This window comes from Anabrus simplex, chromosome 10 (genome assembly GCF_040414725.1).
Source record: "Anabrus simplex isolate iqAnaSimp1 chromosome 10, ASM4041472v1, whole genome shotgun sequence".
NCBI lineage: Eukaryota > Metazoa > Arthropoda > Insecta > Orthoptera > Tettigoniidae > Anabrus > Anabrus simplex.
Window position 1 is genome coordinate 37,223,631 of NC_090274.1, and position 17,595 is coordinate 37,241,225.

Below are 17,595 nucleotides of genomic sequence, written 5' to 3' on the forward strand. Positions count from 1 at the left end.
CCTTGATGTCGTCATTGAAGTTGTACTCGCTCAGCTTGCGAAGTTTCTGAAGAAAGGACTATTCAGTTGACATTAATGACAAACCGCAATAAACGTTATTATGACTTAATCCTCTTCAGTGCAGAAAACGTTCTTTCTAATAGATGCTGAGGGTGCTGGTATAGTCACAACGTTGCCAATGTTAGTACTTCAGGAATCACTGGATTTAGTCTGTTTTCTTATATGGCGGAAATAATTTCATGCACTGTTTTTGCGAGAACACGAATACATAGTAAAATTTCACGATTTTTTTATTAGGCCATGTAGGTCAGTGTGCAGAGTATGTTGTTTATCTAGTTGAAAATCTGTTCTTTTATAACCAAAGTTTGCAAAGTTCATGCTACCGTAAATGTGCGCCTTCGATTTATGATATTTTTGAACTGCTGTGCGAAAAGAGTTGATATCTTCACGACTTAATAACAACATGGCTAGCAACACATTTTAGACGGCTTAGAACTACCAGACAACCAATTCATTCTGGTGATGTGAAATGGCGTGTATACTCGTGCTGTTTTCCTTCACATCAACATACAATTGCAGTTCAGGCGTAGGCCTTGTCATGTTTGTATGTATGTTTGTTCAGTTCTCAGCTCTAAGGCTGTTTGGATCCTCAACAGCTCCGCCAACAGCTGTCATACATGGCCTAGACATCACTGAAGAGGCATAGTTTCCCGTTGCTTTCCTCACGGAGTCAAAAGTTGCTATTACATATCAGTCTGCCAAGCCCACTGAAATGCATGCACCAACTGGCCCTATAAGCAACATTTTCACACCATTCATAGCAAGGGCTGGCTACATAAGGAATGGCATTACTAGCATCACTCATACCTCAGTCACTTTCATATTTTCAGAGTAAGTGACAAGACAGAAACAGATCAATGAAAGTAACAAAATTGCTTTAGCCTGTACCAAAAGACAAAGCGCACTGTAAACACTAGGTCCTGCCAGCAAAGACATATTCATAATTATTTGAGCTTTGTCACTGTATGAACGACGGCTGAATGGAACTTTTAACAAACTCTATATTACACAGTCATTGGCATTTAATAAAGCCCCCATATGTAGCCTATTTTTTGTTCCATCATCTTCTCACAAAACCAAAGCTGGTTCAGTCGTCAGTTAAAACAAGCCGCTAAAAGTAAAATTATACAATTCTTCAGCATACAGACACTTCAACAAATCACAAATCGAAAATACTACAACTTCTAAAACATATTCAGATCTATACGCGCGATAATGTGTATATTTATTGTAGGCTATTTGTTGCTTTAAACGCTTTTAGCTAGATAAGAAACTGCTAGCTGTAGCGGCAACTGGCTCGTTACCAGTGCTGTGACTGCGCGGTGGGAGGGGCAGAAAGCCGTAAGGCTGCCGCTCTCGGGTAGCGGTTTCTATAGCGTTGCCGCGTTTACTAGTCATCATTTCTTTCGACAAAGAAGAATGCGTATGAATATCACGGTTGTTTGAATGTTCTTTAGAAACTGCAATAAAGTCCTATTTGGTTTTAATGCAATATTTTTGAACTACCGCCGGTAGTCGTATTCAGTGGAGAATCACTCAAGAAATCACAATACAACTTGAAACTTATCAGATGTCAAGTGCACTATTTTGAACAATAAACCTAGCGGGTAACAAATAAGCAGTGGCGGATCCACAGGGGGCGAAATGGGGTTATGCCCCCACCCGCCCACTCACCACCACAAATGGTCGGGTGAAAAATTTAAAATTTACAGTAATTAACAAAATAAATGAACATCAGTGTCTACGGTGAGATGAAAAATGAAATAGCGTATGGCTTTTAGTGTCGGGAGTGTCCGAGGACATGTTCGGCTCGCCAGGTGCAGGTCTTTCGATTTGACGCTCTTAGGCGACCTGCGTGTCGTGATGAAGATGAAATTATGATGAAGACGACACATACACCCAGCCCCCGAACCAGCGAAATTAACCAGTGATGATTAAAATTCCCAACCCTGCCTGGAACCGAATCCGGGACCCCTGTGCCCAAAGGCCAGTACGCTAACCATTTAGCCAAAATGATGACAGAACATAATGAAGGTGCTTGTGCGTGTGTGGTGCACGCATGCAAGACTTGTCATTATATCCCTTTCAGACCGAGTACGCACAATTGTGCGGGTTCGTATTTTAGTTATCCCTGACCGTATTTGATGTTTTTTCGGCGCTACACTGGACTGCAGTGATTGTGCAGGACACGTGGCATGTATTTCAATTGATTTTAGTATGCGCTTGACCACCAGGGCGAAGGAAGAAGAGTTTAAAAAGCACAGTTGATCGGCGAGATGGCAGGAAGCAGTAGTGCCGAAAGTAAGTATTTATTTACTGCGTTTATATTAATCTAGAAGCTTTACTGAATACCGGAATATATTCAATGAAGTGTGTACATTGGTTAGTGAACGTAAATTTTGAAGCTACACCATCGTACGTGATACAACGAGGTTTTGAATTTTGATACGCACAATTGTGTGGGTCCTGTTTTTCGGATGTTTATTTTACAAAATAAAAACTAACTATTAATATGTGTATTGAGGAGCATTTTAGTCAGTTCTTGACGTACAAACAAAAATTCACACCTCCAGTTTTCTTTCAGGTCTGAAAGGGATAAGGACACTAACAAGTCTGTTATGTTGATATTCAGATTGCAGTACACTACATTAAAATAGAGAACAAGAACAATTCGACAGTTTTAACAGCGAATGGTATGTCAGTCTAACATCCAACTCTTCAAGCTTCCTAGAAAATACATTCAAGAGATCTCTTGGTTCTACTGTTATGTCGCTGAATGTTTGTTTGTCGTTAGTTTCTTTTTTTTCCTTTTTGTAAAATTTCCCAGGGGCAGGGTTCCTAACCACCCAGTAACCCCCTTGTGGCTACGCTTCTTTTTCTGATTTGTATAACGCGTCAGTGCTTCAGCCTTAATTACAGTGTTTTTCTCTTTAACCGTTGTTCAATCAATCAATCACTACTGATCTGCATTTAGGCAGTCGCCCAGGTGGCAGATTCCCTATCTGCGAATGATCGCAAAGAAATTGGAAAATTATTGAACATTTCCCTTCCAATAAAAAATATTTGCCCCAATTTGTCCTCTTCAATTCCAACTTTATCTTCAGATTGTGATCTTTCCTACTTTCCTTTTCAAAAATAAAGTCTCTGCTAACATCCAAGAATGGTAACTTAGAAGCACTTTTTGAAAAGTTTTATGTAGAGTGTAAAAAAACATGAACCCTGCGAAATAAAAGGCAAATTGCATTAAGATGGAGTCATATTCTAAAAGATAAGCTTGTTTAAATGTTTAATAAAAGGCAGAATCATTTTTAAAAATTTTTTTTTGCAAAACTCTCTTTCGAGAGAAACCTCTGAGGGTGAACCCAGGGTGAAAGGGGGGGAAAGGGAAAGACCCCGGGTCCACCGCCCAGAGATTTTTTCACTCACACATTCACACAGGCCTGTGCAGAAGGTTATACAACGGCGATTTCCATGAAGGATACATGGCCGCTATATCCGACACGGAAATCTGGAGATTCGAACCTCTGAAGTTCTCACTCCCAGTCGTATAACCAACACCTAAACCGCTCGGCCAAAGCAGCTAGGCGGTGGGGAGAGGCGAAGCGCAGGTACTTTGGTAAAACCGGCGTCACTTCGTAGTAGCGATACTAGAGGGCAGGCTATGTATTTCTCCGTCAGTTCTGAAGGGTGGTACATCACTTCGTATTAGCGCTACTAGAGGGCAGGCCATGTATTTCTCCGTCAGTTCTGAAGGGTGGTACATCACTTCGTATTAGCGCTACTAGAGGGCAGGCTATGTATTGCTCCGTCAGTTATGTTTCAGGATAAGGAAACTGAATCTCGGGAAAATAGTTGTTCCCTTATTAAATCCTTAACGTGAAAATTACAACAGCAACTTTTTATGAACGTAACATTATGTTAGTGGTAAAAAAATAAAATATTAGACGTTTCCAAAAAATCGAATCATGTTGTCAAGAAATGTATAACTAAAGCTTTTGACTTTTCTTGCTTATGGGTTTTTTGCTTTTTTCTTTTCTTTTTTGCTTCTTTCTTAATCCAGGGTTGGTTTTTACCTCGAACTCGGCGAGGGGTCCCAGGGCAGTGTCCTGGAGCGTCAGACTTTCGGTCAGGACTGAGGAGGACGACCAGTACCTTGCCCATGCGTTCTCACCTGCTATACTAAACAGGGGCCGTGCGGGGATGGGAAGATAGGATGGGAGTGACAAGGAAGAGGGAAGGAAGCGGCCGTGGCCTTAAGTTAGCTACCATCCTGGCATTTGCCTGGAGGAGAAGTAGAGAACCACGGAAAACCACTTCGTGGATGGCTGAGGTGGGAATCGAATCTTCCTCTACTCAACTGACCGCCCGAGTCTGAGTGGACCCCGTTCCAGCCCTCGCACCACTTTCCAAATTTCGTGGCAGAGCCGGGAATCGAACCCGTGCCTCTGGGGGTGGCAGCTAATCACGCTTTTTTTTTACTGGCGGGAATGTCCGAGAGCCTCGACATAAAATGTAATTTACTTCTGAAATGAAAAACAATATTGCCGATTTCTAAAATCTCAATGATATGTTGATCCATTTCTTCAACTAATTTCATTTCGGATGACAGATGGGGTCGGCATTGAGCCTAGTTTTACAGGCTCTAATGACAATTTTACATTTACGCTGCTGTACTTTTCAGGAACTCGGAGTAGTAGAAGTAATAATAATAATAATCTTTCTTAATCCGTTTACTCCGTTCACCGTCCAGGGAGGCTGGTTTTTCCCTCGGACTCAGCAAGGGATCCCATCTTTATCGCCTCAAGGGCAATGTACTGGAGCGTGAGACTTAGGATCGAGGGATATAACTCGGAAGGAGGACCAGTACCTCGCCCAGGCGGCCTCACCTGCAATGCTGAACAGGGGCCTTGTGGGGTGATGGAAAGATTGGAGGGGATAGACAAGAAAGATGAAAGGAAACGGCCGTGGCCTTCGGTACCATCTCGACATTTGCCTGGAGGAGAAGTGGGGAAACCATTGAAAACTACTTCGAGGATGGCTGAAATGGGAATCGAACCTTCCTGTACTCAGCTGACATCCCGAGGCTGAGTGGACCCCGTTCCAGCCCTCGTACCACTTTCAAATTTCGTGGCAGAACCGGGAATCGAACCCGTGCCTCCGGGGGGTGGCAGCTAATTATACTAACAACTGTACGACAGAGGCGGAAATAATAATAATAATAATAATAATAATAATAATAATAATAATAATAATACATTTCGTATGTGAACTGTATTATAAATGAATACAAAAAGATTACACAACATAGATTGCTTAATTCTCGACTAGAAGGAAATTCTACAGGTACAGCAACGAGCTTTAACAATAAGTTGCTTCTTGTTTTATTAGAATTGAGACCAGTGAACAGTTGTGTGTTTCTGTAGACGGCGTTATTACAAACTTCGTGTCATGAAGCAGTTATTTCAACACCTCCTGTACGCGATCCAAACTGTATGACCCGAGGTACGGTATCCTGATTTGTAAATAGCAAACCGGCCAACTTCTGTAAGCATTGAATTGGAAATGAGCCAGTGCTCTTAGTGTGATGAAGTTTCTTTGTTTCTAGATTGGGAAGTTTAGATCAGGCCATGCACTAACCTTAAGCATTTCAATAAACCCAGCGTGCACTTTGAAGTAAATGAACTGAAGGTAGAATCAACACGTTTTGGCAAATGGAACTTATTCTGGAGAAAACAAATCTGCAGTAGTTGCTTGCCTCTTCGTGTTGTTCTAGAATACGTAAACTGTCTAAATTTAATTTTATAAAATCTGTATCGCTGGATAGGAACCGAATAAAATTAACGAAAATTTGAACATTTTGTCCATTTTTGGTGTTAATTTTGTAAAAGAGAAATTTTAAAATAAAATTTCAGACCATATTCCTTTAATACGGTATTTCACTGAAAATGGAACTGGGGAGTTCAAAAATCACGATGACTACCGGTACTCATGCAGACAATAGTCTTGTCACTGAATAGAAAACAGGACAGGTAAAATAATATTTTAATTTACTTAGGTTTTGAACAAATACAAATATGATTGATAGGCCTATCAATGTTGTGGAACAAAATTACTTCGTATTTCGTTTAAATATTCGGCAGACTTTCTCCGTCGATAAGTAGGTTGAATCACCGAAGTTAGAATGTTTATCTCCATGTGCTAATCCGGAATTTCGTCAGATTTTCGTTCATTGAATGAAAATGATTCATAAATCATTTATCATTTTGTTTCAACGTTAGGAAAGAGGCAATTATCCAGCTATTATTGAAGTATATTGAGGGAACATTGAGGTTAGGGGTCTAATGATAGGCAGCACGAGAACATTATGAAATTTTTGAATGTTTCAAAATGTCGGCCTATATAATTAATATAAATTTATTAGGCCCCTATGAGATATCGTTACTGTATCTCATTGAAAAGTTTAGTACCTCCAAATAAAAGGCTTCTGTGTCCCTTAATAGGGCGTACCGGTACAATACCTACCTAACATCTAAATTATTTTAGATGTTAAAATATATCTAACCTTACTTTGCTAACTGCTGTTACTGTACTTCGTCATTATTGGCAATATCTTTTGAATGAAGATTTCTTCCGCCTTGTCCACTTTGTTAGATTTTAAACATGTAGTGTACGGTACGCTTTTGGAGGACGGATCAGGTTGTGTAGCATAGCGTACCGGTAACTAATGCTCCACGAGGTTCACTGATGCAGATGGTCTGGAGCAGGGATGGCGAACCTATGCCACGCGTGTCACTGGGTGACACGCGAACACGATTTCGGTGGCACGCCACACGAACATAATAATGTTTTTATATACGTCTTTTGTTACAGACAATACATGCCTTATAGTGTTTCACGTGTAAGAAATAAACATCGAAAATCGAAATATTAGTTCCATCCGGACGTGCAATATTGCAACACTGCTACACTGATAGGCCCGAAAGTCAAGTGAGATAACAGTGTCGTTTTCTCGTGGTTTTGTATACGGACCTCGCAAACATGTTTTCGGTGCCGAAAGAGAAACTTAACAAAGGTAGTGACTAGATTTTTCAAGAACAGTGGACAAGGGAATTCGGACAGATAGAAAGATGTGTTGCCTGTGTTCGAAAACAATTGTATCCTCCACATTTAAAGTAAAGCACCATTTCGAGACTAATCATCCACATGTTTGTTCCATGCCAAATGAAGAAAGAAGAGAGTTCGTGTCACAAAATATCGAGCATTACACAAAACAAACTAATTCTTTTGTATCATCTTTCCGGCCAAGAAATAATATCAGTGCGGCTGTTTCCATCTGTCTCACTGCATAGTACAGCATGCGTAGGAAACCACTTTCTGACGGTGACTTCTTGAAATAAACATTCTAATTGATGTCCGACACATTATCTGAAAACAACAAATAAATATCAGAATGAAAGGAATACCAGCCAGCTAAACTGCTGTCAAGGATAGAATAATAAGAATGAGTGAAGAAGTTTCGGAGCAATTCAAAGCTAATTTGGATAACTCACAGATGTATGCAATATGTTTTGATGAAAGCAAGGATGTGGCCTTACAAGTAAGGATAGCTGCTTTTTTTTTTTTTTTTTCCTGATTTCCTTGCGGAAATGTGATGAGGTACAAGTTAATTCAGTTGTTGAGCGTACCAAGTACAACAACATGAAAAGATAATGTAGCTAATGGAGGAAGTGAAGTCCATTGACGATATTCATATTTTTAATTTTTATATATAATATTTATCTTCTTACAATTTGTTTTACATCGCATTGACACAGATAGGTCTTACGGCGACGATAGGATAGTTAAGGCTTACGAGTGGGAAGGAAAACGCCTTAATTGAGATAGAGCCCCAGCATTTTCTGGTGTGAAAGTGGAAAACCACGGAAAATCATCTTCGGGACTGCCAACAGTGGGGCTCGAACCCACTATCTCCTGGATGCAAGTTCATAGTTGCGCGCCTCTAACCACGCGGCCAACTCACCCGGTAATAATATTTCCTGACGAAGTATGTTACAATGGGAGCTTATTATTTATTTACAAATAATAATCGGTATTATCAAAACTTACAGACCCTAAAAATGTAATTTTTTGCAGTATTTGCAAAATACGACCACGGAACATGCAATCAAATGTATTTACAAGATGTAGATCTAATAAATGAATGAATCAGTAAGTAAATAAATAAAATAAATAACATATAATGAAATATAATTGGGAATTTGGAAAGGAAGTCGCGGGTGGAGGGGGTGGTGTAATAGGTTGTAGCCATTCCTTACAGGAAAATAACAAGTGGCACAGTTAACAGTTGAGAATAATAAACCAGACTTAAAATGGCACACTAGCTGGAAAAGGTTCGCCATCCCTGGTCTAGAGGCTTTATGCCAGATTGACGTTCCTAAAACATGTACATATAACAACCACTATAGGTAGCTGAAATTAGCCCAGTAAATACCAGTACAGTACTGGTAACGCTATAGCCTACTTGCCATCGGATTCAGTAGCCTATTACATTGTCCACCTGTGTGGTGTAACGACGGTTGTCACTATTAGCTGCCATCTTCGGAGGCCCGGGTTCGAATCCCGGCATTCCCAAAGATTAAACATTGGCAGAAGGGCTGGTATATGGTTAAAATGGTGCATACAACTTGCCTCCAGTAATGGTGTGTCTGAGGAGAAAAGTTGCACCACCATGAAGACACAAGTTAACTAATATTATAAATGTCTGTCAGATAGTTTGTTCCATCTGCTGTTATTTCTCGGTGCATGTGTTTCTTTCTTTTTTTTTTTTTTCGTTAGTGGATTTACGTCGCATCGACACAGATAGGTCTTATGGCGACGATGGGGTAGGAAAGGCTTCATTTATTTCTTGGCACTAGCCAGAATAAAGTGTAGCTTCCACTGAAGTCTGTTTGTTAAGAAGGAAGCCAGCTATGCAGTTGTGCTGCAATAGCACTTTCTGGCCAATGAGGAAAGGAATGGAAAACTAACTCTCTCCTCGTGATGCCTTGTACACCTCATTAGTTCCTGCAGTTTTCCTATTGCTATTTGAGGATACAACCAGCCTCTGGGATGAAGAAACAGACAGACAAGTATTTCATGATTCTTCATGTTTGAAGACAAAACTATCACAGATAAACTGTCTCTAGACAAACACGATGGAGGCCAAGTATCACACTCTATAAAGACACAGGCAGTCTCTGTGATTTATTTTTATTCTGGCTCTTAATGGCATCTGATATACTAGCAGCAGCTGTTATTTCATATTATTATCTGTCGTGCTTGGATGGAAAGCCTGTTTGCAAGTTTTCAATGCCTCCTCTTAATTAAAAGATAAAAAAAATACCATGCTTTTAACTTAACTACCCTTCCCATAGGCAGTCAATATTTTCAGCATAATTTTTCAGCTGACACTGCAGGCCTTGACTGAACCAAAACAAGAAGTTTATGAGAATCTAATTCTATCTTAATGTAAGTATTAATATTGCAAAGTTTGGGCTGGGAAGACTTGGGAGAAAGGAGACGAGTTGCTCGACTAAGTGGTATGTTCAGAGCTATCAACGGAGAGATGGCATGGAATGACATTAGTAGACTAAAAGGCTTGAGTGGTGTTTCTGAAAGTAGGAAAGATCACAATATGAAGATGAAGTTGGAATTCAAGAGAACGAATTGGGGCAAATATTTGTTGTATAGGAAGAAGAGTTAGGGATGGAATAATAAATTTACCAATAAATTTCCAAATTTTTTGCACTTATTCAAGAAAAGACTAGGTCAATGACAGATAGGGAATCTGCCACGTGTGCGACTGCCCTAAATGCAGATAAACAAACAAGTGTAAAATCAGGTGATGTAGAGGGATGGGAACAAGAAAAGAAGCACATAATAGGATGAACAGAATCTAGGCAAGTCGGTATGGGAAGAAGGAGTAACAGAAAGAGGACACAAGGCCAATCTCCACATCTTCATAAAATACGCCACTGCAATCTTCAAATAGATCGGCTCTCTCCTCATCAATCCCAATTCTTCCATGTTGTTGATGTTGTTGTTGTTTGATTCATCAGTCCATAGACTGGTTTGATGCTGCTCTCCATGCAAGCCTATCTTGTGCTAACCTTTTCATTTCTACGTAACTGTTGCATCCTACAAGTGCTCTAATCTGCTTGTCATATTCATACCGTGGTCTACCCCTACCATTCTTACCACCTACACTTCCCTCAAAAACCAACTGCACAAGTCCTGGATGTCTTAAAATCTGTCCTATCATTCTGTCTGTTCTTCCCGTCAAATTTAACCAAATCAGTCTTTTCTCACCAATTTGATTCAGTATCTCTTCATTCGTGAATCGATCTACATTCTTCCTCATCCATCTCTTTTCAGTCCTCAGTAAGCTTGTTACTACTTCTCAGCCTCATCAAAAGGGCAGGCATCAACAATGAGCTGCTGTCTTGAGAGAACTGAGGAAAGAGCCTGTCTCTTCAAAGAGGACAGTTTATGAAGGTGTGGAGATATCCTTGTCCTTTTGTGTTTTCACATGTGTGCTTGTGTTCTCTTTCTGTTGTTTCCTGTCTCCACACTGACTTACCATTGTGTTCATCCTAATATGTCCTTTTCTTGCTCCCATCTCTCTGTAACTTTCATGACTTAATTCCATCTTAGTGTTCCGTTCAAAGATATGCCACCATGAAACTGAAATGAAATCTTCCTCCACCAGATTGATGACTAATGAAAGCAAGAGGATGTGCATGCGCCAAGTGGGTTGTCTCTAGTTTCCTTGAGATGAGACATAATTCCAGGCACCTTCATTGTTTTCTCCATGCATTTTCTGACAACCTGTGCATGTCTCATTCATGACAAACAATGTTAACTTTATTATCAAATCAGTCTGTCAAAAATGACTCGTCTCAAGTTGTTTGTTAAAACTCCTCTCGTACAGTTTCTGAATCTCATATTCGCAATGTTCTGTATTGTTAATGTATAACACACAAAATTTCCTTTGAAAAAGGAGAAAATTTAAAAAATACACCTTAGTCAGTACAATTCAATATTGCCTACAGAATATTAAAAACACTTCAAAGATGATGATTAAAAACTCTGGTACATGCTTTGGCTTTCTTCAGCCACATATTAAAACAATGAATGGAACAAAAATATGCAATGTAAAACTGAAAATAATTAAAACAAACAAAGAAAATGCATAGTATAGAAAGTTCATCTTGATGAAATAAAAGTGGAAATCTGTATTTTCCAAAAATCATATGTCTGGGTTTTGCACAAATCACTTCTGAATTCTTGTTATGTAAATCTATCACTGTTAAAAATTGATGTGGACAACCACTGATGGTTAATAAGTAAAGCAGCACACTTGGAAGAGTAAAACAAGGTTTCCCTTTTTGAAGTAAACATGGAATATTGGCCAGAAAAGTTGACGTTATAACAGGTATGACATTCTATTAAAATCAATAAAGACAGAAAATAAGAATATAAAGTTGGAGAAAAGTAAAGAAAAGAAACATGAGCAAGAAAAAAAACCATGCAAAGGACCAAAAATGTTATTTACTACTTGATGAAGATTGAATGTAGAATGTAAACTAAGTGCCCTACAGCATGATCTGCCAAATTATTGGGCCGGGTCGAGAAAGAGAGAGAGTGTGTGTGTGTGTGTTTTTAGCTGGGAAAGTTGCAAGATGCAGAAGTTTTAGCTTTCTTATGTTTGTTAAAGATATTCATTAAAGCCTTGAAAAGATTGTTGGACTGCCCCAAAATGTCATTTAAATTATAAACAGGATTATTTCTTTGGTCTGAATTTGATAATATTTTCATTGATGCTGTGTTCTGTGCTCTTTGTAAAATCAGAAGATTTTTTTGGTGGTCGTAAAATCATGATTAAAGTCAGCCATGTATTCGCCCAAAGGAATTTTGTGTATTCTCCTCTGGTATGCACCCAGACTTATTGATTTGTAGTCTTGCTGGATAGATTTACTATTATTATTTGTCTTTTTGTATTTGCAGGTAAATTTTGGATTGTCCTTTCACAGTTCATGAGTAACCTGTTCCTTCATTGCTTACAGGTACCATATGAAACATCTGTTCTGGAAGACACCCCCATAGGAAGTACAGTGTTCCATGGCATAAAAGTAGAAGATCCTGACCAGTTGGGGGACAGTCTTGATGTCATGTGTGTAGATTTGCCTCAGGTAAGGATTTGTCTGCATTAGAAATTTGTTTTTTGGACTGGAACTACCTAATTCTGTTCCTTGGATGTCTGTGTCTGTTAGGTCATCAGCCCAGAGGCTGGTTGGATCCTCAAATAGCACTACCAAAAGTTATGCGGTTACAAGGAAACCGCACAAACCAATGGCAGCACCAAAATGAGGCATACTAGGCAAGATGAGGAGTGAGGTAGTTTGCCATTGCTTTCCTCACTGGGTCAGAAAGTGCTATTGCAGCATGACTGACCCTATGAGCAGCACCTTTCATAATACTCACATGCACTAGTCGTGCTCTTAATGTCATTACTCAGCACCACCCATACCCCAGCGCTTCCATATTGTCACAGCCATGGATGAGACTGGGACTTCGGTGAAAGCTACACTTTACTCTGGCCTGTGCCAAGAGATGGATACAAAAGTACTGTATCCATCAGGAAATGGCTCATAAATGTATGGTGAAATGGTATTTCACTTCATTTCTTATGGTGATAATTTATTTATTTATATTGTGTCAGAAGCAGAGTTGGATGCATATTTAAAGATGTCTATAAAAGACGATGAAAAATATTGTACACCAAAGGTTCAGATTGTGGTGCACGAGAAATTAGCAACGTCGAGTGCGTTCCTTGTCGCCTCAAGCAGCTCCTTCTCACTTCTTGTGGCAGGCCAGAGATGACATTCTAGCAAATGTGCTGTAGTCTGCTCTTCACCACAGCCACACAAAACAGAATCTGCAAAATATCCCCACTTGTGCAAATTGGTCTTGCACCTTAGCGCAGCCTATTTAAAGATCTCCAGTATGCCATATCTCCAGCTGGTAATTTTTCATGAGTGAGTTGTTTTCCATTCTCCAAGATGCTCAGCTCTTGCTCGCCACAAAGTGACTCTTCCTTGCTGTTATGTTCCTTTGTGCTTCTGTTTGGTCTTCAAGAAACTTTTGCATGAACTTAACCATGATGGTGCTGGTTGACGTCTAAATATGAAAATATTTATCACTGATGCTGTGTTCTTTGTAAAATCAGAAGATCTTTGACAGTGGTCATAAAATGATGTTTTAAGTCAGCCATGTCAGCCAAGGGATTTTAATGGTGTGGTCATTTCCTTGCGGACTGCTACCTCACGTTAGGTATAGGAGGATACCAGGAGCTAATAAGTTATCATTATGATGATAATAAAGGGAGATCTTCAGATCTCCTTTGAGAAAATGGAGTTCATAATAAACACAGACATGGCACTCAGTGTGTCAGAGGTGGGAGAGGGGGAAATATGAAGCCGATATTGAAGTTAAATACAATATCTCTGAGAAAGAAGCCTTCACATTCCAGATTAGCAAAATGGAAATGGTGAAAGTACCTCTGACAGTTTTTCTTAGTGGGGGAGGGGAGTTCCAAGCACGCTTAGAGGACCTCTGATGTTCTCACTCAACACACATGGCATTTTTGCAAAGACAGAATGGTTTGCCGCACTGCGAATGTATCAACTTGTTGCCAGTTTCAATGTCTCATTTACATTATCAGACTCTAATTCTCAATCACCTCATATATCCCTTTCATTGTCACCATCTTCTAATATCTGCATTGGGCCAGTGACCTAGATGTTAGGCCCCTCTAAACAACAAGCATCATCATCATCATTAATATCTGCATTGTTTTTTCTGACAATCTTAATACAGAACTAGCCATTCTAAACATAGCACAGGTACACTATCGTTATCATAAACATAAGTATTAGATGTTAGCACATTGACAGTAGGCAAATACTGCAGGAGGAATACACAACAGTGAGCATCACACTGCAGTTTCTGTGCCCCTGATCTAGTGTAATGCACAGAGAGCTACCAACCTAATTTACATTGATGAACCTAAATTCCATACAGTACGTAAATACTGTATGTAAGAAAATTGTGCAATGATATATTTCACGTTGGGCTTCTGAGACCTCACTGTGGTGTTACAGAGTCATAAGTTTGCCTTATTTCTGAATCTTGGATTTAACCCTGTTGTAACATGACCATCTTTTTATTTCAGTTCCCAGATGCTTGCTCCAAATTCGAGGTTGTGACACTGAACGCCAGCGAACGCAGCTACTTCGGTGCCGTGGTCTTACGCCAGCCCCTCGACTATTCTCTGCGCCAGTTCTATCACATGTCACTCGTTGCTACGGTATGTATTCCATTCTTTTGCCTCGGCCTGGGTGATTCGTAATTTCATCACTATGCCAAAAATAACAGCTTGTTAATAAATCCTAACAAAACTCAGATTATAATATTTGGCACCGAAAGAAACCTTAACTTGTTAAAAAGTAGACATGTACCCCGAATTATTTTAAATAATACTGTCGTACCCTATTATATGTCAGTAAGAAACTTAGGTGTTACTATGACTGAGATGCTAAATTGGACTGAAAAAATCATAAATACATGCCATAAAGTGCAGAAATCCATTTTTTCTCCCAAACACTAATCACCTATATTTCCAAAACATCTTAAAATACAGCTGGTAAAATCCTTAATCTTACCTATTCTAGACTACTGCGACACTGTACTTATGGACATATCTCCAGACAGCAATATGATACTAGAATGGAGTTTAAACCTCTGTATTCGATTTATATTTAAGCTGCGATGTGATTAAGATTTCACCTTATTATAGGGAGTTGTCACGGCTTAGTGTACATGAGCGTCACAGTCTCCAAATGTTATCCCTTCTGCGGGGAGTTCTGAACTCAGGTGTACTGGATTACCTCTCATCAAACTTGAATTACCTCTCCCCCATCATAACCACAATAAACTATCTAGCTCCTTGAATATTCAATTTTCACGACCGCATTGTAATCGAAACCGACTTTCAACCTATTAGGTCGTGTTACGTACACTTAGTACGTGTTGAAGAGATGTTAAGTACAGAACAAAAATGGCCAACCAGACACCAGTGGGATCCGAACCCACAACCTCCCGATTTCGCGTCGGTTGCTCTACCAGTTGAGCTATGGTGGCCAAGGCCATCTTTGTTCTGTTGGAAAGGATCTGAGCTACAGGTCTGGTACTACTACCATCACACTGTAGAGTGCGTTTAAGTTGCCCGTTGAGGGCCAAGTCAATGAATATTCAATTTTCACTGGTGTCTGGTTGGCCATTTTTGTTCTGTACTTAACATCCCTTCAACACGTACTAAATGTACGTAACACGACCTAATAGGTTGAAAGTCGGTTTCGATTACAATGCGGTCGTGAAAATTGAATATTCATTGACTTGGCCCTCAACGGGCAACTTAAACGCACTCTACAGTGTGATGGTAGTAGTACCAGACCTGTAGCTCAGATCCGTTCCAACAGAACAAAGATGGCCTTGGCCACCATAGCTCAATTGGTAGAGCAACCGACGTGAAATCGGGAGGTTGTGGGTTCAGATCCCACTGGTGTCTGGTTGGCCATTTTTGTTCTGTACTTAACATCTCTTCAACACGTACTAAATGTACATAACACGACCTAATAGGTTGAAAGTCGGTTTCGAATATCTAGCTCCTCTTTAAATATATCTCACGGTCACTCCAGGGCTTACAATCACTCGTTTTACGTTCTCGTAGGAGATTTAAGATGGATTGCCAAAATCATTTGCTGAATGCTTCTAGCTGACTTGTACAATGAGTGTAGTGTGAATGATCATATTTACGTAAAATTAAAAATGTATTTTCTAGCTGTAGGTTTTTACTGTGTTTCCTTCTTTTATTATTACTATTGTTAGTTTTATAATTATTATTATCATGTCCATTTATAGTGTCATGTTGTACATTCTATAATTTTTTCTTATATTACCATCTCCATATTTAAAAAAATTGTTGTGTTTTAAAATAATTAACAGAAATACATTTTTTTAATGTGGTGGTTAAGTGTAAGAGGGGCCCTAACTTTGCCACAAATAAAGACAAATTACTTACTTAAAATATAAATATATTCTCATGAACTTCATTAAAAATTAAGTAATGGGGGGAAAGAATAGTGAGAGATAAGAACATAATATATAAATGTGTACATCTTCATATATAGAAGAATAAGGGCATGGATAGAGATACATAAATTAAGGTTACTAGAATGGCAGGTCAAGTGTGGGGAAGAAAGCAACAGAAAGTCAATACAAGGATGAATGTGACAAGAAAAAGGATAATTTTTCCATCTTCACGTAGATAGGCTCTATCTACCATGACAGATGTTCAATGGAAGGGTTTGATAAGAAGAAAACCAGATAAGCCCAGGAAAAGGAAAGAGAGAGGCAGATTTCTCAAGATGGCCCATTGAGTGCATTTTGATGCCCCTTCCCATCCAAGAACCTGAGAAGTAGAAACAGACTTGTTGGGGGCATAGAACAATGGGAATTAATGGGCAGAGGGCTTATCTATTTTAAGAAAGCATTATATGAAGATTGTCCATGTCCTAATTTTATTTTCATATTTGTCCTTATTTCCACTTTTTTGCCATATTGTTGGAGGTTCCACACACAGAATAATCTTTTTCTTATCTTTCTTTATTGACCTGTCATTATATTTATACTCATATCACCTCAAATCCTTGTTCCTTTCTTCAATAAGCATAGTTTTCTTTTCTATCAAGAAGAGTGTTTTCCTTTGCAGGATGGAAAACATAACAGCAGCACTGGCTTGGAAGTGAAGGTAGGAGATGTACAGAACTCTCCTCCAGTGTTCCTGGGATCTCTGGCTGGCGTGGTTCCTGAGAATGCCTCCATCGGTACATTGGTGATGACGGTGAAGGCTAGAGATGGTGACCGTGGACAGCCTCGTAAAGTTACTTATGAACTTGTAACCAGTGAGTAATGTTAAATTCATTCACCTGAACCATTTTTATTACAATAATCAGATTTCTTTCGTCTGACTCATTGGTTGAATTGTCAGCGTTGAGGCCTTTGGTTCAGAGGGTCCCGGGTTTGATTCTCAGCTGGGTCGGGGATTTGAATCACCTCTGATTAATTCTTCTGGTTCGGGGAATGCGTGTGTGTTTGTTCCAACACTTTCCTCTTCGTATTCAGACAACACACTACACTACCAACCACCACAGATACACGTAATAGTGAGTACATCCCTCCATATAGGACTGGCGTCAGGAAGGGCATCCGGCCGTAAAACAGGGACAAATCCACATGTTCGACACAGTTCACACTGTTGATAATATTTAAAATAGTTATATTTGAAACAGCCTTGTCAATTATTGTCAAAATTATTTATTCAACCAAACATATTTCAGGAATTCAACCATTCCCTTCATCAGTGGTCAGATCAAA

At 39.4% G+C, this 17,595-nt stretch overlaps 1 protein-coding gene across 2 annotated transcripts in view; it reads left to right on the forward strand.

Moving 5' to 3' along the window:
- Cad87A (cadherin-87A) overlaps nt 1-17,595 on the forward strand; it is a 656,540-nt gene that overhangs the window by 539,548 nt on the left and 99,397 nt on the right. For both annotated transcript variants that reach the window (XM_067154818.2, XM_067154819.2), the window contains 3 exons: nt 12,165-12,290; nt 14,333-14,467; nt 16,931-17,123. In XM_067154818.2, the coding sequence (XP_067010919.2) occupies nt 12,165-12,290; nt 14,333-14,467; nt 16,931-17,123 (454 nt within the window). The remainder of the gene's footprint in view (nt 1-12,164; nt 12,291-14,332; nt 14,468-16,930; nt 17,124-17,595) is intronic.